Source organism: Oncorhynchus clarkii, chromosome 21 (assembly GCF_045791955.1).
Source record: "Oncorhynchus clarkii lewisi isolate Uvic-CL-2024 chromosome 21, UVic_Ocla_1.0, whole genome shotgun sequence".
NCBI classification, from domain to species: domain Eukaryota; kingdom Metazoa; phylum Chordata; class Actinopteri; order Salmoniformes; family Salmonidae; genus Oncorhynchus; species Oncorhynchus clarkii.
The window spans coordinates 43,829,788-43,856,446 of record NC_092167.1 but is presented as its reverse complement, the minus strand read 5'-3'; the positions used below and the strand labels follow the sequence as shown (position 1 = coordinate 43,856,446).

At 45.5% G+C, this 26,659-nt stretch overlaps 1 protein-coding gene across 3 annotated transcripts in view; it reads right to left on the bottom strand.

Moving 5' to 3' along the window:
* LOC139379085 (actin filament-associated protein 1-like) overlaps positions 1-26,659 on the bottom strand; it is a 149,306-nt gene that overhangs the window by 70,258 nt on the left and 52,389 nt on the right. Inside the window, exon 1 of one of the 3 annotated variants that reach the window (XM_071121880.1) lies at positions 6,158-6,420. The exons of 1 other annotated variant lie outside the window; for it this stretch is intronic. In XM_071121880.1, coding sequence (XP_070977981.1) covers positions 6,158-6,209 — 52 coding nt within the window. In that variant the 5' untranslated portion in view covers positions 6,210-6,420. Of the gene's footprint in view, positions 1-6,157; positions 6,421-26,659 lie in introns of those variants that run through there. One more of the 3 variants, XM_071121881.1, reaches the window with a different exon arrangement.

Sequence of the window (26,659 nt, the reverse complement as noted above, 5' to 3'; positions counted from 1 at the left end):
GTTTCAATCATATTGAAATAAATGTGACGTTCCATCAATTGAGTTCTATTTTTCTACTTGTTTTTCTTTCACCTTTATTTAACCAGGTAGGCTAGTTGAGAACACCTTTATTTAACCAGGTAGGCTAGTTGAGAACACCTTTATTTAACCAGGTAGGGAAGTTGAGAACAAGTTCTCATTTACAACTGCGACCTGGCCAAGATAAAGCAAAGCAGTGCGACACAAACAACAACACAGAGTTACACATGGAATAAACAAACGTACAGTCAATAACACAATAGAAAAATCTATATACAGTGTGTGCAAATGAAGTAAAATTAGGGAGATAAGGCAATAAATAGGACATAGTGGCAAAATAATTACAATTTAGCAATTCAACACTGGAGTGATAGATGTGCAGAAGATGGATGTGCAAGTAGAGATACTGGGGTGCAAAAGAGCAAAATAAATAACAATATGGGGATGAGGTAGTTGGGTGGGCTATTTACAGATGGGCTATGTACAGGTGCAATGACGTGTGAGCTGCTCTGACAACTGATGCTTAAAGTTTGTGAGGGAGATATGAGTCTCCAGTTTCAGTGATTTTTGCAGTTCGTTCCAGTCATTGGCATCAGAGAAATGGAAGGAAAGGCTGCCAAAGGAGGAATTGGCTTTGGGGGTGACCAGTGAAATATGCTGGAGCGCATGCTACGGGTGGGTGCTGCTATGGTGACCAGTGAGCTGAGATAAGGCGGGGCTTACCTAACAAAGACTTATAGATGACCTGGAGCCAGTGGGTTTGGCGACGAATATGAAGCGAGGGCCATCCAACGAGAGCATACAGGTCACAGTGGTGGGTAGTATATGGGGCTTTGGTGACAAAACAGATGGCACTGTGATAGAATACATCCAATTTGCTGAGTAGAGTGTTGGAGGCTATTCTGTAAATGACATCGCCGAAGTCAAGGATCGGTAGGATAGTCAGTTTTATGAGGGTATGTTTGGCAGCATGAGTGAAGGATGCTTTGTTGCGAAATAGGAAGCCGATTCTAGATTTAATTTTGGATTGGAGATGCTTAATGTGAGTCTGGAAGGAGAGTTTACAGTCTAACCAGACACCTAGGTATTTGTAGTTGTCCACATATTCTAAGTCGGAGCCGTCCAGAGTAGTGATGCTGGACAGGCGAGCAGGTGTGGGCAGCGGTCGGTTGAAAAGCATGCATTTAGTTTTACTTGTATTTAAGAGCAGTTGGAGGCCACGGAAGGAGTGTTGTATGGCATTGAAGCTCGTCTGGAGGGTTGTTAACACAGTGTCCAAAGAAGGGCCAGAAGTATACAGAATGGTGTCGTCTGCGTAGAGGTGGATCAGAGAATCACCAGCAGCAAAAGCAACATCATTGATGTATACAGAGAAAAGAGTCGGCCAGAGTATTGAACCCTGTGGCACCCCCATAGAGACTGTCAGAGGACTGGACAACAGGCCCTCCGATTTGACACACTGAACTCTGTCTGAGAAGTAGTTGGTGAACCAGGCGAGGCATTCATTTGAGAAACCAATGCTGTTGTGTCTGCCGATAAGAATGCGGTGATTGACAGAGTAGAAAGCCTTGGCCAGGTCGATGAATATAGCTGCACAGTATTATATTTTATCAATGATGGTTATGATATCGTTTAGGACCTTTGAGCGTGGCTGAGGTGCATTGTTGGTTAGTGTCTGTAATTTGTCTCAATATATTTCATGATGTGTCGCCTAACATGCACAATGATGTGCCATGTCTGTAGTATTGTGCATTTATATTGGGTAAGTATTACAATAAGCCGCCTCCATATTTGCAGCCATAAGGTGTTAATATATCTCTAGAAGCTGATCCGTCGTCAGTACTGTGAAATAATACTAATGTTAAGGAAAGATTTGAATGGAGAAAGCTGATCCGAGAGCAGTGCTCCCCCATCTTTCGATCCTACCGGTATCGACACATGCTCTAACGACGGACTTAGCGACCATTCTCTGCCTTGTGTTTTGGGAAACACATGTTACATCTTCGGGCCGTTGTAGGAAAGATGCATTGTTAAAACACTCGTAAACCTAAATTCCATCGCTATTGGGGAAACCGGGCCCTAGTCTGTTTGGATTGGCACTTCCCTTTCTCACTCCCTCCCTCCTTCCAGGCTCCTTTCCTCTCTCCCTTCCTCCCTCGGTCTGGGTAAACTGAGTGCCTTACTCCTGGGTCTGAGTCGGCACATTTCCTCCAGGCAGTCCACACCCACGCTCAGAGAGAGGAAGCCCGATCTTGCGGTGTCCAGAGAGGGGAAACACGCCACTTGCATTGTGCCTCTGGAACTCTCTCTCTCTCTGGGGCCCCTGTTTGACCCAGAATAGTTAACCTGGGGACTATTTCAGTAGATTACAGCATTCCACAGCAATCAGATTTAAATGGGTAGAACAACCATGACTCTCGTGACAGCACGTTGCATCATATTTACACATGAATAAGCACATATACTCTGAAGACCAAATTCGGGCCTGCAGGCCACAAACACCACAATCAAAAGGCTCAACATCATATCAAACCATGGTCATAAAAACGCAATAAACCTTTAATAAACCACTCTTGCTTTTGAGTCCTTTCCGCTGAGAAGCATTCACATGTACTGTAAGATGAGAAGAATAGTGGAGGCGTTAGTTTATGATGAGAGCGTTCTCTATCGTGGTCTGTAATTACCAGGGCTCTGTCTGTGTTCCACAGGGCATGACAAGGGAACATCACCGTGGTATATATCATCTCATCAGTGCCAAACCTATAGAGAATGATAGAGACCTCTAGTGGCCAGAAGGCTATTTTAGCATGGGCAGCGCCATTGAGGGCGCTCCACCATGCTTCCGCCATTTTAAAGTAGTCAAATAAGTCAACTGAGTGGGCATTCCTATGAGTTGTATCCTCAATGTTGCTGCGCATACTGTCACAGACGCTATAATAGCGCAGCTATAAAGATTAGTCCTCTATCTATCTCTATGGCCAAACCACAAACATCTGAGTCAGACTGATCGACTGATCTACTGCTCAAAACCTCATCTGAGAGATGGGAAGTTGGATTCTGTAGTTCAGAGAGAGAGAGACGGGGAACAGAATGAGGGGAGAGAGAGGGAAGTAGGGGAGAAAGAGACAGAAAGAGACAGAGAGTGAAACTCCTCCATTATGTGTAAGAGGATAATTACAAAGCACTCAATCTGAAACCAAACCACAAAGAGGGGGATGGAGTAAGGAAAGGAGAGGAGGAGAGTGGTTAGAGGCTCTGGATTTTGGTTGGACTCATCTTTCTTGGAGGAATGGAAGGATGGAGGAGACTTGGTGGTGCAGGAAGGATGGAGGAGACTTGGTGGTGCAGGAAGGATGGAGGAGACTTGGTGGTGCAGGAAGGATGGAGGAGACTTGGTGGTGCAGGAAGGATGGAGGAGACTTGGTGGTGCAGGAAGGATGGCATTCCATCCTGGACTGTTGTAAAGTCACCAGCCAATTGCATTCAACCAATAAATAAAGAAAGCCAAAGAGGATAGGAGGCAGATAAGAGGACCATTCATGTTCCCATCTCATACTTAACGTTTGTGGTAAAGATAGAGCCATCCATGTATTGGCCCAATGCCAAGTTATCTACCATGACATTAAAATTCAAGCCGCTTGCCCTTTGATTGACAGCTCCTAACCAGACAGTCTTTGAGGTGTTTATTCCCATTAGACTCCACCCAAACACAGACCACAACCACCCTTTCTTCTCCCATCACTTCCATGTTCAGCCATGTCGTTGTTTTTATTCCAAAAGCCACCCTTGTGCCCCTCCCTAAAATCAACAACCCCACATTTGGCTGAGACAGAACCCACCCTAACCCTGTAACTCTGGTAGTTCCATCCAGACCACCTTAATCTTTGCCCCAGACAGACAAACTAACTAGCTAACCGGCTCATCCTTTTATGTAGGCTGCTAAGCCTATTACATCAGGCTAGTGGTTAATGAGAAATGATGAACAACACTTGTAGTCGTTATTGCCCCGAGGATATTACCAAAGAGTGGCAGAAGTAGTCTTTTATAATGACTCATACTGTATGCATTTGGAGATTATATCAGATGGCCATGCAAAGCCAATGTTACATCAACTAAAAGGGTATTGGATTTGTATTGGATAAGGGCGCAGTTACACTATATGATGGCCACACCATATGACAGTCATACTGAATGACAGTTACACTGTATGACACAAGTCTCATATAAATCTGAATCAAGGCAATCGGTCACATAATGGCTCTTCATCACATTGGTTTTCCAATGTGCATAAGGCTATTAACAGGCGAGGGAGAGGGGCTAAAGGTCTCCAATTAGTGTTGGAATTAAACTATCTGTGACTGAATGCAAGTTCAATGATTGACTTTGGTGAGGGATTATAAAAATAAATTAATCTCTCTTCTCCTCTTCGTTGGATCGGGTTTTCCTGCTGTTGAAAGGTGTTCCCGATGGATTTTCTGACACGTGAAAGCCTTTCAAAATCCGTCATCATTGGGGTGCTGGGTGGGGTATCCCTTTCCCCTAAAACCAGAACCAAATGGGCCAACCAACGAAGGGGGCTAAAACACTGACACCATGCCCACATCACAGGCACCCAACGCGGTGCAAATTAATGCCACATCGTCTGAGGGTTTCCGACCGAGGGGAAAACTACAATAATAAACAGCAATAAACACATTAACACTCCATTCGTATTGCTCTCAAACGGCACCTCGTAAGTGTTTATAAACAGGGACTTGCTGAAAGAAATGTATTTATTTCTAAGTGCCAAGCTAGTTGCCTGGTGCTAGTACCCCCACTGGTGAGTAGGCTGATCGCAATACAAAAACCTAAAAACACCCTAGCTGTCCCAGCCCTCCAGCCAAAACACACTTGTCACATTCTCACGTGGCGTGGATTTGAGATTACAGCGTTACTACACAATAGTTCTGTCGGGAACGCCACCACATGTGAACCCGGAATACGTCGCGGAGCTCCCTGATACCACGCAGCTGCCAACCCAAGTAGGCTGGAAAAGGCTAACGCTGGAGCCAGGCTGTGTTATTGTTAGGATACAGTCTCCTGCAGACAAACAAGAGATATGGAGCCACTTGGTGTTGTCAAACCACGACTATGTTATTGACCTCGGGGAAAATCTTAAATGACCTCTTGGTTGACCTTAAGTATGTAGTCCTATGTAACACATGAGTTGTAACACCATGGCAACCTTTGAGTAGCACCGCGCAATAATGTGTGTAAAGTAATATGATACAAAAATAGCTTAATTAGTGTAAATCAAGCTTAATATGACACTAACTTTGATTTCAAATAAGACTTGTACATAAACATAAGCATTCCACGGCTGCTATAGAAACTAATGTTGCCCTAATTAACTGGTGGTACACTAGCAAAGGTAATGCCCCCAAATCGCTGAGCCCGTAAAACGCATGTCCAATAAAGCACCCCAAGTGCGCTTTCCTGGATAAAATGTGTCAGCGGTCACTTCGTCCAGAGTCAGTGGGCGGCAGCTGCGCCCAGCTAGAGCAGAATCCAGTGATTATCATGCGGGACTGCCTGGACGCCGTAAGGGCTGTATTCATCAGTGTAGTTGGCTTGAGGGAGGGTAAAGGACGGGGAAGGCTCAGGTTGCAACCTGCTAGGCTACAACAGTCGCAACGCATAATTCCATGGACAACAAAACCATGATCCCAACGACACTTTCAGGAGCCGGCGGTGGTCAGCAGTCTTTCCAGCCTCCAGCTCGCAGCAACCCCCTGTGTGTCTCTCTCCGTGTCTCAATTATGAGAAGAAACATAACTGTATAAAGAACTGTATTCATTAGACGACTTCATTGTAGCAAAGCTGAAATGACATTTAATAATAATAATGCATTGTTAGTATTAGGATATATATACATTGTTATAAACCATTCATTGTCGTGACAAGATATAATCAATTCCCGCTATCCACTGCTTTTCACTTCCAGTGAGCGTGTTGCCTATTGAACTGTTTCATTTTAAAACCAACAGACTATCAAGGGGTGATTGTAAATATATTTTTCAGATACATATCAATAATTTCAGCGGCCAGTTGTTGGAGCCACTGAAACAAAGCGCATGATAACGTTAAAATAGACACTCACCCCTGGAAGCGAACAAAATGGGATCGCTCCGCATCGTGGCTTCCCAGCGCATCTATTCCCCAAACAGCAAACGGAATCAGGCGCGTTCCCGGCAGCTGCCGAATATCAATACAATCCCTCTCCCCACCCGGCAGCGGCCAACGACAGACCCTCGTCTGTTTATCCGAGGATAGATTTTCCCCGCGATACCAGCTTTGAATAGCCTTTCTTTACGGTGACCAACCGGCAACGTCTCCGGTCTCGCGTATCCTTTCAAACTTTTCTCCGGCTCTTTTCTCCTCCTCTTCCCTCTTTGCTTCCTTCCTTCCGTCCTCCTCCCTCTTTCAAAACTCTCGATAGTCAAACTGCCTGTGCCTGCATGTCCTGTTCGGCTCAGAAACAGAGCGGATCTTGTTTGAATGCTTGCATCTGCAGTTTTGCACCACGGTGCTGGCAGGCAACTATAATATAGAGAGCTAATCGTGTCTTATCAGCAAGTGCGCCGAGGGAAGACTGCGCTTTAAAATCTGTCCCCTTCACTGTTTTTCTGTATCTCCTTCTCTCTCTTCGCTGTAAAACGAGACGCAACTGTTTCTCTCCGCCCAGCGCTCTCTCTGTCTGGAAGTTTGCAGTTAGCTCAGGAAAAAAAATAAAAACACGTACGGCCAGAGAGGACTAGCCCCACTCTCCCCCTTTTGCTCTGCGACAGATGGGATATTGAACTCGGGCTGGCTCGCCCCTAGGGATGGGGGAAATCGGCAGCTTATGGTAATAGTAGGTAATTAAGGACCGGTCGCGTCTGTCCCTGTACCCCGCACACCCCCGCACGTACAGGGGCCGAATCGTGAAGTTTTGTGTCCTGTGTCCGAAGGGGAGAACAAAAGCCAGCCATGACAGATATGAAGGAGAGTGCGGCTCAAATTGCAATACACGGATACATCTACCTCCTCCAACTCAAGACTCACCAGTGTAGAATAGCTTAGGTAGGTATGCTATGGAAACGCTGAACTGAAAAGTTATACCATGTGTACATTGACACAAATTAAACCAAGTCATATGTAATTAAGGTCTTTGTGGACTATAAACTAAACACTTGCGGGTGTGTGCCTTGCTACCCCCCCCAAAATCCAACCTGACCTTCACTTCTACTGTACGTTAGTAGAGTAGAGTGTTGGGTTAGGTAAAATTGCCAGAAAAGGACTACCACACACATTTTGTGTTCGGAGCTGATTTCCTTAGACAGGCCTGTTAAAAGCTTTTATCTCACTGACATCTCACTTTGCTGGTTCAAGAAACAAGAAAAATGTAAACACACTATTGTAAAACAGGTTCACAGCAAGACAGGTTTACAGCAAGACAGGTTTACAACAGGACAGGTTTACAGCAAGACAGGTTTACAACAGAACAGGTGGCAGGTTTACAGCAAGACAGGTTTACAACAGGACAGGTTCACAGCAAGACAGGTTTACAACAGGACAGGTGGCAGGTTTACAGCAGGGCATGTTTACAGCAGGACAGGTTTACAGCAGGGCAGGTTTACAGCAAGACGGGTGGCAGGTTTACAGCAAGACAGGTTTACAACAGGACAGGAGGCAGGTTTACAGCAGGGCATGTTTACAGCAGGACAGGTTTACAGCAGGGCAGGTTTACAGCAGGACAGGTTTACAGCAGGACAGGTTTACAGCAGGGTGGGTTTACAGCAGGGCGGGTTTACATCAGGACAGGTTTACAGCAGGACAGGTTTACAGCAGGGCAAGTTTACAGCAGGGCAAGTTTACAGCAGGACGGGTTTACAGCAGGGCAAGTTTGCAGCAGGGCAAGTTTACAACATGGTGGGTTTACAGCAGGGCATGTTTACAGCAGGACGGGTTTACAGCAGGGCAAGTTTACCACAAGACAGGTGGCAGGTTTACAGCAAGACAGGTGACGGGTTTACAGCAGGGCAAGTTTACAGCAGGACAAGTTTACAGCAAGACAGGTGACGGGTTTACAGCAGGGCAAGTTTACAGCAGGGCAAGTTTACAGCAAGGCAAGTTTACAGCAGGGCAGGTTGTGAGACCTGTAGTAGATCCGACGTGGCATTCCTTACAGTTAGTGTATGCTGTGCATTATGGTATGTAGTCCCAGATGCCCCTTAAGTGGGTTAATTACTGTACAGGAAAGTAGTGGAAGGAGGAGTGCTTTTTGAGTTGAGAACAGACTTTAGCTAGTAGGGAAAGGGGGTTGTACAGAGGAGGCCTTAAATTGACATCCACATCTTTGACGCCTGGGAAACAGTGGGTTAACTGCCCTACTCAGGGGCAGAATGACAGATTTTTACCTTTCCAGCTCGGGGATTCGATCCAGAAACCTTTCGGTTACTGGCCCAGCCCTCTAACCACTAGGCTACCTGTAGTAAATAACATGACCAATGGGAGGAGTGCTTGTTGAGTTGAGAGCAGACTTCATGAAATAAAATTGCCAATGCAGATTTTACATTTTTATTTAACTAGGCAAGTCAGTTAAGAACAAATACTTGTTTACAATGACGGCCTACCGGGGAACAGTTGGTTAACTGCTTTGTTCAGGGGCAGAACAATATATTTTTACCTCGTCAGCTCGGGATTCGATCCAGCAAACTTTTGGTTACTGGCCCAACACTCTAACCACTAGGCTACCTGCCGCCCCTCCACTCCAACCACTAGGCTACCTGCCGCCCCTACACTCTAACCACTAGGCTACCTGCCGCCCCTACACTCTAACCACTAGGCTACCTGCCGCCCCTACACTCTAACCACTAGGCTACCTGCCGCCCCTACACTCTAACCACTAGGCTACCTGCCGCCCACACACTCTAACCACTAGGCTACCTGCCGCCCCTACACTCTAACCACTAGGCTACCTGCCGCCCCTACACTCTAACCACTAGGCTACCTGCCGCCCCTACACTCTAACCACTAGGCTACCTGCCGCCCCTACACTCTAACCACTAGGCTACCTGCCTCCCCTACACTCTAACCACTAGGCTACCTTCCGCCCCCACACTCTAACCCATGGGTGTCAAACTCTGGCCCGTGGGCCAAATTTGGCCCGCGGGGTAATTATATTTGGCCCGCGAGACAATACCAAATTACTACTAGAGCTGGCCCGCCGGTATTATACAGTGCATTCACCACTAATACTACGAATTCCATAATGCTCTGCTGTTTTCGCGCGCCAATCAGGACAGGACCCAGAAATGCTCTCTCCTCTGTGACAGTAGTCATAGCAACATAGACGCTACAACTGTCAGCGAGCTAAACCTTCCCAAAAATGGCGAAAAGAAAGGCAGAAAACAGGAGCTTTCTGGACAAGTGGGAGGCAGAATATCTGTTTACATATGTAAAAGACAAACCTGTTTGTCTTGTTTGTGGAGTCAACGTGGCTGTAAGTAAGGAGTACAACATTAGACGACACTATGAAACGAAACACCATGACAAATACAAGGACCTGGACATGACTCAAAGGAGCCAGAAAGTAGAGGAGATGAAAAGAAGTTTGGTTTCACAACAGAATATGTTTAAAAAAGCCACATCACAAAGCGAGGCTGCTGTAAAGGCTAGTTATATAGTGGCAGCAGAGATCGCAAAATCAGCCCGGCCCTTTAATGAGGGAGAGTTCATGAAAAAGTGCATGATGAAGGTTTGTGACCTCGTATGCCCAGAGAAAAAACAAGCATTTTCAAACGTGAGCCTGAGCAGGAACACAGTAGCTGATCGCACATGTGATCTTGCCACCAATCTGTATGACCAGCTGATGGAAAAGGGAAAAGATTTTGTTGCGTTCTCCCTCGCTGTGGATGAGAGCTGCGACGCATCTGATACTGCTCAGCTGTCAGTCTTCATCCGTGGAGTGGACTCAAATCTGTGTGTTACGGAGGAGCTATTAGGATTCAAATCAATGCATGGCACAACCACAGGAAAGGAAATCTTTGAGGAGGTTTCCAAATGTGTAACTGAAATAAAGCTGCCGTGGGATAAACTCGTTGGATTAACGACAGATGGTGCGCCAGCGATGTGCGGTAAAAAGAGTGGACTGGTGGGAATGGTTCGGGAGAAGATGCGGGAAGAGAACTGTGCAGGTGAGCTAACTGTTTACCACTGCATCATACATCAGGAAGCACTGTGTGCCAAAACCCTAAAGATGGAACATGTTATGACCACAGTAACACAGGTAGTTAACTTTATAAGAGCCAAAGGTCTAAATCACCGCCAGTTTAAATCTTTTCTGGAGGAGTGTGGTTCGGAATACGCAGACGTGCCGTATCACACAGAGGTGAGATGGCTAAGCAGAGGAAAAGTACTGAACAGATGTTTCGAGCTGCGTGAGGAAATATGTCAATTCCTGGAAACCAAAGGGAAGGATACAGCAGAGCTCCGGGAACAAAAGTTCCTGTGTGAGCTGGCCTTTCTCTGTGACATCTCGAGCCATCTCGATGCGCTGAACCTGCAGCTTCAGGGGCGGGGGCGCATCATCACAGACATGTACGCTGCAGTGAGGGCCTTCAAAACTAAACTGTGCCTGTGGGAGAATCAGATGCTGCAAGGAAACCCTTGCCATTTTCCCTGCTGCCAATCCATAAAAGCGCAGATCTCTACCGCCGTGTTCCCATGCGCACAGTTTGCTGAAAAACTCAGTGTTCTCACCGCTGAGTTTAGCCGGCGATTTGCCGACTTCGATGCCCAGAAATGCAAGTTTGAACTGCTTAGTAATCCCTTCGCAGTTGATGTGGAAAATGCACCAACCAACATCCAAATGGAGCTGATTGAACTCCAGTGCAACGACACGCTGAAGTCAAAGTATGATGCTGTGGGCGCCGCACAGTTTCCACGGTTCATCTCTGACACAATGCCTCAGCTCCGCACCCAAGCTGCTCAGATGCTCTCCATGTTCGGCAGCACTTATCTATGCGAGCAACTTTTCTCCTCGATGAAGATGACCAAAACAACTCACAGGAGACGTCTGACTGATGAACATCTTCGCTCGATACTGAGGATTTCTTCAGCTCAGAGCTTGAGCCCAGACATTGATGAACTAGCATCCAAGAAGAGATGCCAGGTATCTGGCTTGGGCACATCAGATTAGACCAGTGTGCAATAATTAACGTTTTCTTTATGCACTTTTTCTTGCTACAAGGCATGGGCTTGAATGGTTGATTGATTTATTATCATTTAAAAAAAAAAAATATTAGCCAGTGGAAAAAGGGTATTTTGGTATTTAAATCAGAAGGCTGCAAATAGAAAAGAGGCATACAATTTTTATTGAAATTTTATTTATTTAATAAATGAATGCCATTGATGTGTTTTTTCATTTGAAATTCGGTTTTGCATGTCTCCACTATTAAATTATATATTGTATGGTAATAAGCGATGCTTATTCCATATTCAATGTTAAAGCAAAACTTGTTTGGGTCCATATTAAAAGGTTAATTTGTTCAATGTTGGCCCGTGACTTTGTTCAGGTTTTACATTTTGGCCCACTGGGTATTTGAGTTTGACACCCCTGCTCTAACCACTAGGCTACCTGCCGCCCCTACACTCTAACCACTAGGCTACCTGCCGCCCCTACACTCTAACCACTAGGCTACCTGCCGCCCCTACACTCTAACCACTAGGCTACCTGCCGCCCCTACACTCTAACCACTAGGTTACCTGCCGCCCCCACACTCTAACCACTAGGCTACCTGCCGCCCCTACACTCTAACCACTAGGCTACCTGCCGCCCCTACACTCTAACCACTAGGCTACCTGCCGCCCCTACACTCTAATCACTAGGCTACCTGCCGCCCCTACACTCTAACCACTAGGCTACCTGCCGCCCCTGCTTCAGAGAGGAAGCTGAGCTGGAGGGTGATGAAAGATGGACCCGTTTACACCAGTGTTAACGATGTGGTGCAATGGATGGGAGGAGGTGTGGGGGTGTTGTGTTTCTTTGAATGTGTGTTTGAGGCAAAGAGTGTGTACAAGACAGGAGGATATGCTATAGTGTGACCATGCAAGGTGTCAACCTTTAACCTGAATTGAATGCACAACCTGAAGTGTTTCTGCGCACATGTACACACGTTGTACATTAGCTGTATACTAGTTGTATACTAGTTGTATATTAGTTGTATACTAGTTGTTTACTAGCGACGGATTGTATCTCTTGCATCAACTCTTTCTTGGCTGATCTGGGCTTTCTGAAAGTCAGTGTTGATGTCAGTGTTTGGCTGCATGACAACGATAACCTAATGGACACACACACACACACACACACACACACACACACACACACACACACACACACACACACACACACACACACACACACACACACACACACACACACACACACACACACACACACACACACACACTTGTACCCCCACTCTTGCACTGCAGCCATGAAACTGTTGTCAGTGACACCCTGCTGTCTCCACACTGTTACTATAAAATATAGGATTTCCCCATCTCACAGCACTGGGTGTTACTACACATTGTCACTATTAAAATATAGGATTTCCCCATCTCACAACACTGGGTGTTACTACACATTGTCACTATTAAAATATAGGATTTCCCCATATCACAACACTGGGTGTGGCTCCATCTCTATATACTTCCCTCAACAGTGCTGTGTGTGTGTGTGTGTGTGTGTGTGTGTGTGTGTGTGTGTGTGTGTGTGTGTGTGTGTGTATGTGTGTACACGTTTCTACGTGTGTGTGTGTTGGGGGGTTGGAGTTGAGTGAACTACGTAGTCTATCGACCGGAGTCACATGTCCAGAACACACGTTAGGCTCTATGCAAAACATCCGTGACACCAATAACCTTTTCTCTCCTCCAGATTCATTTATTGAATAAAGGACACAGATCTGGGGGTTGTAGCACAACACTGGCCTTGTCCCCAGTCTGTAGACCTCTACGGTCTGTAGAGTGGTAAGAACACAGACATGCTGGCTCACACTAACCCTCCCAACCCTGACAAAGAGTCTGTCGTCCTGCAATATGACATGACGCTTTGTGGGGGGAAAAAGAGAAAAGAAGACATGTTGAGAGAAATAGAGTGAAGGACAGAAAATATGTGATGGGTGAGAGAAAGAGATAAGAGGGAACGTAGGAGAAAGCATGTCGGGGATAGAGAGAGAGAGAAAGAGATAAGTTACGTAGGAGAAAGCATGTCAGGGATAGAGAGGGAGAGAAAGAGATATGAGGGAACGTAGGAGAAAGCATGTCAGGGATAGAGAGGGAGAGAAAGAGAGAGGGAACGTAGGAGAAAGCATGTTGGGGATAGAGAGGGAGAGAAAGAGATAAGGAACGTAGGAGAAAGCATGTTGGGGATAGAGAGGGAGAGAAAGAGATAAGAGGGAAGGTAGGAGAAAGCATGTCGGGGATAGAGAGGGAGAGAAAGAGATAGAGGGAACGTAGGAGAAAGCATGTTGGGGATAGAGAGGGAGAGAAAGAGAGAGGGAACGTAGGAGAAAGCATGTTGGGGATAGAGAGGGAGAGAAAGAGAGAGGGAACGTAGGAGAAAGTATGTCGGGGATAGAGAGGGAGAGAAAGAGAGAGGGAACGTAGGAGAAAGCATGTTGGGGATAGAGAGGGAGAGAAAGAGATAAGGAACGTAGGAGAAAGCATGTTGGGGATAGAGAGGGAGAGAAAGAGAGAGGGAACGTAGGAGAAAGCATGTTGGGGATAGAGAGGGAGAGAAAGAGAGAGGGAACGTAGGAGAAAGTATGTCGGGGATAGAGAGGGAGAGAAAGAGAGAGGGAACGTAGGAGAAAGTATGTCGGGGATAGAGAGGGAGAGAAAGAGAGAGGGAACGTAGGAGAAAGCATGTTGGGGATAGAGAGGGAGAGAAAGAGAGAAGAGGGAACGTAGGAGAAAGCATGTTGGGGATAGAGAGGGAGAGAAAGAGATAGAGGGAACGTAGGAGAAAGCATGTCGGGGATAGAGAGGGAGAGAAAGAGATAGAGGGAACGTAGGAGAAAGCATGTTGGGGATAGAGAGGGAGAGAAAGAGAGAGGGAACGTAGGAGAAAGTATGTCGGGGATAGAGAGGGAGAGAAAGAGATATCAAATCAAATGTTATATTGGTCACATACACATATTTAGCTGATGTTATTGCGGGTGTAGTGAAATGCTTGTGTTCCTAGCTCCAACAGTGCAGTAACATCTAAGAATTAACAACAATACACACACCTAAAAGTAAAATAATGGAATTTAGAAATATCTAAATATTAAGACGAGCAATGTAGAATACAGTACATACTGTACATATGAAGTTAGTAAAACAGTATGTAAACATGATTAAAGTGGCCAGTGATTCCATGTCCATGTACACTACCGTTCAGAAGTTTGGGGTCACTTAGAAATGTCCTGTTTTTTTTAAAGAAAAGCAAAAAAAATTGTCCATTAAACTAACATCAAATTGATCAGAAATACAGTGTATAAATTGTTGATGTTGTAAATGACTATTGTAGCTGGAAACGGCAGTTTTTTTATGGAATATCTACATAGGAGTACAGAGGCCCATTATCCACAACCATCACTCCTGTGTTCCAATGGCACATTGTGTTACCTAATCCAAGTTTTATCATTTTAAAAGGCTAATTGATCATTAGAAAAACCTTTTGCAATTATGTTAGCACCGCTGAAAACTGTGTTTCTGATTAAAGAACCAATACAACTGGCCTTCTTTAGACTAGTCGAGTATCTGGAGCATCAGCATTTGTGGGACCTTTCTTCTGAAACTCATCAGTGTATTCTTGTTCTGAGAAATGAAGGCTATTCCATGTGAGAAATTGCCAAGAAACTGAAGATCTCATACAACGCTGTGTACTACTCCCTTCACAGAACAGCGCAAACTGTCTCTAACCAGAATAGAAAAAGGAGTGGGAGGCCCCGGTGCACAACTGAGCAGGAGGACAAGTACATTAGAGTGTCTAGTTTGAGAAACAGACGCCTCACAAGTCCTCAACTGGCAGCTTCATTAAATAGTCTCAACGTCAACAGTGAAGAGGCGACTCTTGGATGCTGGCCTTACCAATGTCTACACTGTATTTCTGATCAAATTGATGTTATTTTAATGGACAAAAAAAAAGAGAAAAAAAGGGTTTTCTAATGATCAATTAGCCTTTTAAAACAAGAACATTTCTATGTGACCTCAAACTTTTGAACGGTAGTGTATAAATGGAAGCAACCTCTAAGGTGCAGGGTTGAGTTACCGGGTGGTAGCCGGCTAGTGATGGCTATTTAACAGTCTGATGACCTTGCGATAGAAGCTGTTTTTCAGTCTCTCAGTCCCATCTTTGATGCACCTGTACTGACCTCGCCTTCTGAATGTCTTTGAGGCCAAGCCACATTTTTTCAGCCTCCTGAGGTTGAAGAGGCGCTGCTGCTCCTTCTTCACCACACTGTCTGTGTGGGTGGACCATTTCAGATTGTCAGCAATGTGTACGCCGAGGAACTTGTGCTTGCGTGCATGCTTGCTCTCTTTTGTGCGTGCATGTGTGTATTACGATGAAAGAGTGCGTGTGTGTGTGTGGGTGGGTGGGTGGGGAAAAGCAGTCAGAGCCCAGTCCATGTAGACTGTGTGTCTTCCCCTAGTTTTAGAAAGGGACTGCTCCTGTTGTAGCTCCTGTGGTGGTCCAGACGCACCTGTCAAAACCTCTTGGCGCACGACCCACCCCCACACTCCCTCAACAAGAGGGAGGGGGTCTAGGGGCTGAGGGGGATGAGGGTTTGGGCCTCTTGGTAGGGACAGCGTTAAACAAACACTCCTCCAATGAAACGATTAGGCCCCTGGAGGTGCTGGAGTGATTGCTTCCTGACACAGGCTCCAGTCAGACACAGGCTCCAGTCAGACACAGGCTCCAGTCAGACACAGGCTCCAGTCAGACACAGGCTCCAGTCAGACACAGGCTCCAGTCAGACACAGGCTCCAGACAGACACAGGCTCCAGTCAGACACAGGCTCCAGTCAGACACAGACTCCAGTGAGACACAGACTCCAGTGAGACACAGGCTCCAGACAGACACAGACTCCAGACAGACACAGACTCCAGTCAGACACGGGCTCCAGTCAGACACAGACTCCAGTCAGACACAGGCTCCAGTCAGACACAGGCTCCAGTCAGACACAGGCTCCAGTCAGACACAGGCTCCAGTGAGACACAGGCTCCAGTGAGACACAGACTCCAGTGAGACACAGACTCCAGTCAGACACAGGCTCCAGTCAGACACAGGCTCCAGTCAGACACAGGCTCCAGTAAGACACAGGCTCCAGTCAGACACAGGCTCCAGTCAGACACAGGCTCCAGTCAGACACAGACTCCAGTCAGACACAGGCTCCAGTCAGACACAGGCTCCAGTCAGACACAGGCTCCAGACAGACACAGGCTCCAGACAGACACAGACTCCAGTCAGACACAGACTCCAGTCAGACACAGACTCCAGACAGACACAGACTCCAGACAGACACAGACTCCAGACAGACACAGACTCCAGTCAGACACAGACTCCAGTCAGACACAGGCTCCAGTCAGACACAGACTCCAGTCAGAGCTGTAAAGTTGGCCCACTGTGCTATAAGTTTAGATGTCTCTGTATCCATCCAAAATGGCGACCCCCATTGACTTTCTACCATCAGAGTCACCGAACTTGTTCTGTTGCCTATTGTTCTAGTATCCTGCTGCCTATTGTTCTAGTGTTCTATTCCCTATTGTTCTATTCCCTATTGTTCTAGTGTCCTGTTACCTATTGTTCTAGTGTCCTGTTGCCTATTATTCTAGTGTCATGTTGCCTATTGTTCTAGTGTTCTATTCCCTATTGTTCTAGTGTTCTATTCCCTATTGTTCTAGTGTCCTGTTGCCTATTGTTCTAGTGTTCTATTGCCTGTTGTTCTAGTGTTCTATTGCCAGGTGTTATTAAAAAAGTCAGGGGCTGCCAGATTCAAAATAGAAGGAAGAGATTACAAAGATGTCTCCTTTTGAAGTTATTGTCTTTGATTTGGGTGGAATTTGTGCTATCAGAGGAAGAATCGCTTCTCTAGTCCACAGTGAATAAACCAGTTCTAAAAACACTTATCTTCCCAGGGTCAACCCTAACAAAACAGACAATCAAACAGAGTAAAGATAGAACTCCATTTAAATGTACTAGCTTGTTGGCCTCAACTAATCTTCTGTAATCTAGAGGGGCCCTACATAGTAAAATATCTGTTGGCAAAAATTTAGGGGAGATAGCGTCTTCACAACAACTACTGTACAATACCAAGGTGTTCTTTTTCACATTCAACATTGTCACCCTTACAACAAACCACCTGCTAGCTTGCTGCATCACAATATCGGGCACTGTAATACCAGAGGCAGGATCAAGGCGTGAATGTTTTTTTCTCATCTGTGTTAATCTAAGGGTCTGACAGAGGGGGTGGGTTGGGTTGAGGTTAGACAGGATTATTAATTAAGAGAGACTCCTAATCTGGGTAATGTACCCTCATGTGCGGTAACAGTTTGTGTTATGCCACCTCAGTGATTCCCCTGAGCATTTTGGAGCTGTCGCCACCACTGCAATTTCTTTTTAAATAAACCGCTTCTGCTGAAAAATATCCTAGGGGAAACACTGCAACCGCCTCCTTTTGATGTGCAACAAGATCTCATAGTTTCCCTTCGAAATGTTTGATCCATAATTTGTCTGTGGCATTTTGCATATATTTGTTTGGGGGGGGACAGGGGCTGGATTGAGGTGACAGCTCCTCTGTGTTTGTCTGTTCATATGGCCACGCTCTATAGATGATTCACATCAAGTTAGTGCACTATGACCAACAGGCTCCAGTTAAAGTTGCACTACGCAGAAATCCCTCTGACATTTCCTGGTTGCTAAAAACTCTAAATAGTATGCCTAATTTTAGTTTATGTGATAAAATAAGCAATGTGTAGTGTAGAGAATCATTGTACCGTCTAAACCGCTGACAAACCCAGAAAATAAACTAAAATCTCCTAAAAAGCCCCTTGGAATCAGGTCATGCTGATTGTGATAAGTTAGTAGGTCCATTCATTTACGAGAAGTGATTCCCGGGTCCCTATGTCACGCGCACACCATAGAGAGAAGCCTATAGGGTCACCTTCCATGCCAGGAAGTGTGTGTGTATGACAGTGAGGTCAAGCTAATATTAACCTATTGGCACAATATGCCAGCAGCTAGACTACAGCCAGCCATAATGTGTCTTCAGGTCTGGATGAAGCATCGTTATAATCATCATCGTAGGAGACAGTAGCCCCTTGAAGGCCTGTCTCTATTCCCCTAAGGTAGGGGTGGGCAACTTCAGTCCTCAAGAGCCTGATTAGTGTCACACTCCCCCCCCCCCCCCATCCCTAGCAAACACAGCTGATTAATCAAATTGCATTCTAAACTGAAGATCACGATCAGGTGATTATTGGAGTCAGGTGTGTTAGCTGGGAATGGAGCAAAACTGTGACACAAATCAGGCCCTCGAGGACTGGAGTTGCCCACCCCTGGTCATTGGAGGTATATGATGATTCCTCTGTTTGAAAGGAGGGTGGTATTGCTTATTAATTTGATACCTCCAGATCTGTTATGCTCCGCCTAGCTCAGAGTACAACAACATATGTGCACACAAGCCTAAGATCACCATGCACAATGCCAAGCGTTGGCTGGAGGGGTGTAGAGCTCGCAGCCATTGGACTCTGGAGCAGTGGAAACACATTATATGGAGTGATGAATCACACTTCACCATCGTCGGCAGTCCGACGGACGAATCTGGGTATGGCGGATGCTAGGAGAACGCTACCTGCCCCAATGCATAATGCCAACTGTAAAGTTTGGTGGAGGAGGAATAATAATCTGTGGCTGTTTTTCATGGTTTGGGCTAGGCCCCTTAGTTCCAGTGAAGGGAAATCTTAACGCGACAGCATACAATGACATTCTAGATGATTCTGTGCTTCCAACTTTGTGGCAAAAGTTTGGGGAAGTCCCTTTCCTGTTTCATCATGACAATGCCCCCGTGCACAAAGCGAGGATCATACAGAAATGGTTTGTCGAGATCGGTGTGGGAGAACTTGACTGGCCTCCACAGAGCCCTGACCTCAACCCCATCGAACACCTTTGTGATGAATTGGAAGGCCCACTGCGAGCCAGGTCAAATCCAACGTCAGTGCCCGACCTCACTAATACTCCTGGCTGAATGGAAGCAAGTCCCCGCAGAAATGTTCCAACATCTAGTGGAAAGCCTTTCCAGAAGAGTGGAGGCTGGGGAAAGCGGGGATCAACTCCAAATGAATTCCCGTGATTTTAGAATGAAGTTCGAAGAGCAGGTGTCCACATACTTTTGGTCATGTAGTGTATTATCAGACGACAGACTTCCAAAGGAATTCCATTCAGAACATGCCCTACCCTCTCTATTCACTAAATGGACAATGTATTATAGTCACACACACACACACACACACACACACACCCTAATTGCATCCTATTCACAGACAGGAAGTCTCTTCTGAAAGGGGGAAGTTCTCATCAGGTGGGTTAAGTATCACAAATGGAGGAAAATTGACTAGCGTTTTCCACAAGCACATGGATTAGCTTTTTCTATTTGGCTGGGGGGGGCGTTCTCTCAGCTATCTGCAATACAGGAATGACTGAAGAATGAAACAGGTGTTAATCATGACCTTCGCTACACAGGAAACAGCAGTTGACTGGTCCATTGTCAACATGTTGATTTAATTCACTAGACCTAGATCAATGTCTTTCAAAATAACATACAAGTATCATTAGCTTTTTTTAAAACAATTCAATCTGTTTTCTTTTATCATATTTTGGACCAGAGTGAGTCTCTCTCTCCGCTAGTCTACATATTGTTCTTGCAGTGAGGAGGATTCGCTATTTTCATCTGCTGTTTTAATAATTTATCTGCAGATGATCGCTAAAAAGCCTTCCAGTATGCAAATTAGGGAGTCAAATGAATAGATCTCTTATCGATGTGATTCGGTAGGATACTGAAGAGTCACTCAATTTAACGTCACTGTCTGGCAAGTCCTGACAGACTTTATGTTGAAAATACAAACGAGATCTTTAGTTTACTTGTCCGGCTGAGATACCATGGACATATAACTACGTTGTATGATTTATGAATGGGAAGGCTACATGAGATCGACTTTATTCTGTCAGTTCCACACCTTTTATAAACTAGTCAAGCTTGCTGTTTGTCAATCAAAGCACAGTAAGTAGCCTGTGCGCCACCACTCTGTGGCTGCATATGAAACACGTTAGGGTTCAACGTTAACCTTTGGCCAAAAATCAACTTTCCCGAACAGAATTTCTACTGGCCCGAACAGAATTTCTACTGGATTTCTACTGGCCCGAACAGAATTTCTACTGGATTTCTACTGGCCCGAACAGAATTTCTACTGGATTTCTACTGGCCCCAACATAATTTCTACTGGCCTGGACATTGTAGTTCTTAAATGCATTGGGGTCATGCAGGGCCTATAGTTTGGCATGTTTTCCCTCTATATTCTGCTATTAGTTATTGTGATATGTATTAAAAAGCTGTATAATATAATTTTATAATCTAAGTCATTACTCTATTCTTTAGAATTGCATTGTATTAATTGCATTCATTTTGAGAAGATTTGAAAATAGGACGCTGCCCCTTTAAGACAAACGTTCCAAAAGAGATATGGACATGGCTACAGTAGGCTAGCCAAGAGGAATGCTAGGTGTCTTTTTGTATATTTTCTTTGCATACTACTGTATCAACAGTAGCCAGCATACTGCTAGTATGTTCACTATTGAAGGTTTACTCTTGTAAATCACTTTCCCTAAAATTAACAAGCTCATCGAAATAGAATGATGGGTGCTTATTTTTGCTCTAGCGTGTGAGCTGTGTGAAGGCATCAACTCAAGAAGTTGTGACTGGTGGGACCATGGTGGTGCTTGAATGAACAGCCAATCATATTGCACAAATACAAATAGCATGACTTTTACGCATGTAGTTTTCAATGGTAGACTGCGACAGAGCAGGTAAATGTTGAACTGGAATGCAAAAATGGGCTGAAAAGTAGACAGGTTTGGTTGTTTAGCAACAAAACCGACCTGTGGTTGTTTAGCAACAAAACCGACCTGTGGTTGTTTAGCAACAAAACCGACCTGTGGTTGTTTAGCAACAAAACCGACCTGTAGTTGTTTAGCAATAAAACCGACCTGTAGTTGTTTAGCAACAAAACCGACCTGTGGTCAACTATGGGGCAAAACAGACGGGGTTGACTTAGATTGTTGATAACATAAGCTATATTTAGTCTCCAAAGTTTATAAAAAATATAAATAGATTGAATACTTGTTGTCTCTCAAAAACATTGCTACAGTTGTTGGTTAGCTGGCTAGCAAATTTGTTGTCATATTAGCAATGATATGAAAATCAGTCAAGAACAAGATGAAACTAGCTGAAAGAAGCCACTTACAATTAACCACATGGCAGTTTTTTTTTGTAAAAAGCCATCTGGCCTTCCAGAACCACAACAACTCACAGACTTCAAATCAAAATCTAATCTAATGTTATTTGTCGCATGGGTCAGACACAACAGGTAGACCTTACAGTGAAATGCTTACTTACTTACAGGCCCTTAACCAACAATGTACTTAAGAAAAATTAAAAATAAATAAATAAGAGTAACAAATAATTAAAGAGCAGCAGTAAAATAACAATAGTGAGGCTATATACAGGGGGTACCGGAGTCAATGTGCGGGGGAACCGGTTAGATGAGGTAATATGTACATGTAGGTAGAATTATTAAAGTGACTATGCATAGATAATAACAGAGAGTAGCAGCAGCGTAAAAAAGGGCGGGGTGGGCAATGCAAATAGTCTGGGTAGCCATTTGATTAGATGTTCAGGAGTCTTATGGCTTGGGGGTAGAAGCTGTTAAGAAGCCTCTTGGACCTAGACTTGGCAATTCGGTACAATTTGCCGTGCAGTAGCAGAGAGAACAGTCTATGACTGCGGTGGCTGGAGTCTTTGACAATTTTTAGGGCCTTCCTCTGACCACCTGGTATAGAGGTTCTGGATGGCAGGAAGCTTGGCCCCAATGATGTACTGGGCCGTAAGCACTACCCCTCTGTAATGCCTTGTGGTCGGAGGCCAAGCAGTTGCCATACCAGGCAGTGATGCAACCCATCAGGATGCTCTCGATGGTGCAGCTGTAGAAACTTTTGAGGATCTGAGGACCCATGCCAAATCTTTTCAGTCTCCTGCAGGGGAATAGGTTTTGTTGTGCCCTCTTCACGACTATCTTGGTGTGTTTGGACCATGTTAGTTTGTTGGTGATGTGGACACCAAGGAACTTGAAGCTCTCAATCTGCTCTACCACAGCCCAGTTGATGAGAATGGGGGCGTGCTCGGTCCTCCTTTTCCTGTAGTCATTTAGGCAGGTTACCTTAGTGTTCTTGGGCACAGGGACTACTGTATGGTGGTCTGCTTGAAACATGTTGGTATTACAGACTCAGACAAGGAGAGGTTGAAAATGTCAGTGAAGACACTTGCCAGTTGGTCAGCGCATGCTCAGAGTACACGTCCTGGATATCCGTCTGGCCCTGCGGCCTTGTGAATGTTGACCTGTTTAAAAGGTCTTACTCACATCGGTTGCGGAGAGCGTGATTACACAATCGTCCGGAACAGCTGATGCTCTCATGCATGTTTCAGTGTTACTTACCTCGAAGCGAGCATAGAAGTAGTTTAGCTTGTCTGGTAGGCTTGTGTCACTGGGCAGCGCTGGGCTGTGCTTCCCTTTGTAGTCTGGAGCGGCAGCTCTAACTTTTAGCTCAGTGCGGATGTTGCCTGTAATCCATGGCTTCTGGTTGGGGTATGTACGTACAGTCACTGTGGGGATGACGTCATCAATGCACTTATTGATAAAGCCAGTGACTGATGTGGTGTACTCCTCAATGCCATCGGAAGAATCCCAGAACATATTCCAGTCTGTGCTAGAAAAACAGTCCTGTAGTTTAGGAGTGGCTTCGGGAAAAGTCTCTGAATGTCCTTGAGTGGCCCAGCCAGAACCCGGACTTGAACCCGATCGAGCATCTCTCGAGAGACCTAAAAATAGCTGTGCAGCGATGCTCCCCATCCAATCTGCCGATACTGGTGTGCCAAGCTTGTAGCATCATACCCAAGAAGACTCAAGGCTGTAATCACTGCCAAAGGTGTTTCAACAAAGTACTGAGTAAAGGGTCTGAATACTTATGTACTGTACATGTGATTTCATTTTTTTTAAAAATTATATATAAATTTGCAAAAAAAAATTCAAACCTGTTCTTGCTTTGTCATTATGGGGTATTGTGTGTAGATTGATTAGCCAAAAAATATAATTATCCATTTTAAAATAAGGCTGTAAAGTAACAAAATGTGGATAAAGTCAAAGGGTCTGAATACTTTCCGAATGCCTTGTATGTCATAGTAAATGGTAATGCAATTATCAGCATCCCATCCCAATGTGAAACCTGCCTGACAGCCAATGAAACGCTTTGGAATGTTCTTAGCACAACATCATAGTCTCAATTCACATACGTACAGTACTCATTGTTTTTGCCAGACGCTTGCGATAATAGAATAAGTCGTTGGGGTTGAAATACCTTCCTCCTCTATATTGTATTATACATCTCCCTAAGCCCTCTGAATCTGCCCCACCCTCCCTAATGTTCGTAGCCAAACAGATCAAGCCCAGACAGGCAGACAGGCTGGTCTATGCTGGCTATGGTCCGGTAGTTTAACCATCCACCCCTCCCTTCTCCTCCTCCCCCCTTAATTTCACCATCAGGTTGTCATGGAGACCTGGCCACTCCCCATGATCTCAATGGGGAGCCAGTTAGTTTATCAGTTAGAGGGCTTTTTCCTAGGATGTCAATAATGCATCTGTTCCTGTCTGTGAGGGGTGGTGTGTGTGTGGGTGTGTGTGTGCGTGTGGGGGTGTGTGTGTGTGTGCATGTCAATTAAAGCCCAATCAGAGCTCATTAAATATGCATGAGCCAGCGGGAGGGGAGACAGGAGGACTAAGGTCAACGGAAGAGGTTATAACCCTGTGTAACATCCCAACATCCCAGATAAAGACGCTATAAATCAACACATTGTACACGACCGCATGGTGATAGAGAGGTTACATTTGATAGATCGTACTGGGACCACACTGGGACCACAGTCTGAGGGGTGAGAGGGCTGTCATTCGTAGGACTCCATAGCCATCATTGTCAGCCAAATTTGAGTTGAGACCGGCTCTGTGACCGGCCCCCACACAGACAGACAGGCAGGCAGGCAGACAGACAGACAGAGAGGCAGGCAGACAGGCAGACAGACAGGCAGACAGACAGGCAGACAGACAGACAGGCAGACGCTCCTGATGGGGGTGTAAGGAAGTAGCATAGGTCAGTCAACATAGCTAGGTCACTAGCCCAGGGGGCCATATTTCACCAGATGGAAACCCAAGGCTCGTGCTCTCCATTACATATCCCCTCTCTATGAGCTCTAACCACATACAGTATCACGAAATGGAGGGGAGAGAGATGGAGAGAGATGGAGGGAGAGATGGTTAGAGATGCAGGGAGAGTTGGAGAGAGATGGATGGAGATGGAGAGATAGTCGCCTCTGTCAAAATCGTCTCAGTCTCACCTACCGAACACAAATAGCCCCAATGGGTCCTTCTGTCAAGATTCAGAGAGGAGCCTGACAGCTGTCTGCCTGCCTTGCCTGTGGAGGTTGTGTCTGTGTGTTTGGTTGTGTGTGTCCAATATCCACACTCACACTCTTCGAAAAAAGGGTTCCAAAAGGGATCTTTGACTGTCCCCATACGAGAACCCATTTTGGTTCTAGGTATAACTCTTTGTGGAAAGGGTTCTACATGAAACCAAAATAGTTATTTAAAGGGTTCTCCAATGGGGACAGCCGGAGAAACCTTTTAGGTTCTAGATAACACCTCTTTTTTCTAAAAGTGCAGCCATGTACAATCCAAGCCTGACACCTCACCTTTAACCCCTATGAACCTACAAAGGTCACAGAGCCCGGGCTAGGACTTCGAGGGCCTCTATAAAGACTCCTGTCTAGCATTGGTTGTCTATGATGTCATATTTGGCTGCAGATAGAGACTACCCAGTCAAGAGATTATGGCCTCAATTGTGGGTGGCGATTGTCATCCAATACTGTACCACTTCTGTAGATGACTTAGAAGTAGAGAGGTAGCAGTGTGTGTGTGTGTGTGTGTGTGTGTGTGTGTGAACAGAAGGTCAGTCGGTGAGTTAATTAAACAGCACACACACACACACACACACACACACACACACACAGGATCAAAGCAGCTGGCAGCCTCGCCGTAGGATATGATGACAATGACATCATAGCTCTCTGTAGTGTGTGTGTGTGTCACTTTCACTGGAATTAGCATGAGCTCATCAGACCCCTACGTCTTGGGGGAGGGGGAGGGGCCACGGATAGGGTGACACCAGACTACACAGCTGTATACATGTGGACTGGAGTCATGAATACTGAATACGGCCATATGCCATTGCAGTGTGGTTAGTGGAACCACGGGGATTCCTTGTCTAGTGTAACGCTTTGCTGAAATAATGTGACTTGATTTTTCCATACAAGAAGAGAGCGGCGTGTGCAGGAGATGTGAGGAGATGTGAAATCCACAGGGGAAATAAAAGCTGTATCTGCCTCTCACTTTGTGTTGTAGACGTTGTTCCCCAAACAATAGAAGTGGGGTGGGTTTACTGTTTTGAAGGTTTTCGATAACACTTTACTGTAGCTGTCCGTATGCATGCATTCATAAAGCCTTTATAAGCTATACAACAACACATAGCAGTTGTCATAAACTGTCATAAGTAGTTTATAATACTTGTGAGTCACAGCATGAAACATTATTACACCGAATGGATTGATGGGGGTATAACCATGTCATATGCCCTTATAGATTGTGCAAAGTGAAATGAATTTCAGGTGTTATAAAACACTTATAAATGTGCTGCTTATACCACAGGATGAGTTGATGAGTATCACAAAACGTTACCATTCAAAAGATCTCCAAGAAACATGGGCAAATGTGAGCTTCGGTCCTCCATTTCCACACAACAACAAAAAATGCTTTAGCACCAACAGCGCTCCATTCATTTTTTGTTTAAAAATAATATTTAAATCCCAATCTACTTTTGTGACTATGTACCATTTGGTTTTAAAATAGGCTATCGTAAGAAGCTTCAACATTGCAAAAAAAAAAAAAAAAAACGACTTGCTCTGGGCCTCCCTAGTGGTGCAGCGGTCTAAGGCACTGCATCGCAGTGTTGCGATGTCACTGCAGCCTGGGGTTCGATCCTAACCGGTCGTGACCGGGAGTCCCGGCAGCACACAATTGTCCCAGCGTCGTCCGGGCTAGGGGAGGGTTTGGCCCAGCATCGTCCGGGTTAGGGGAGGGTTTGGCCCAGCGTCGTCCGGGTTAGGGGAGGGTTTGGCCCAGCGTCATCCGGGCTAGGGGAGGG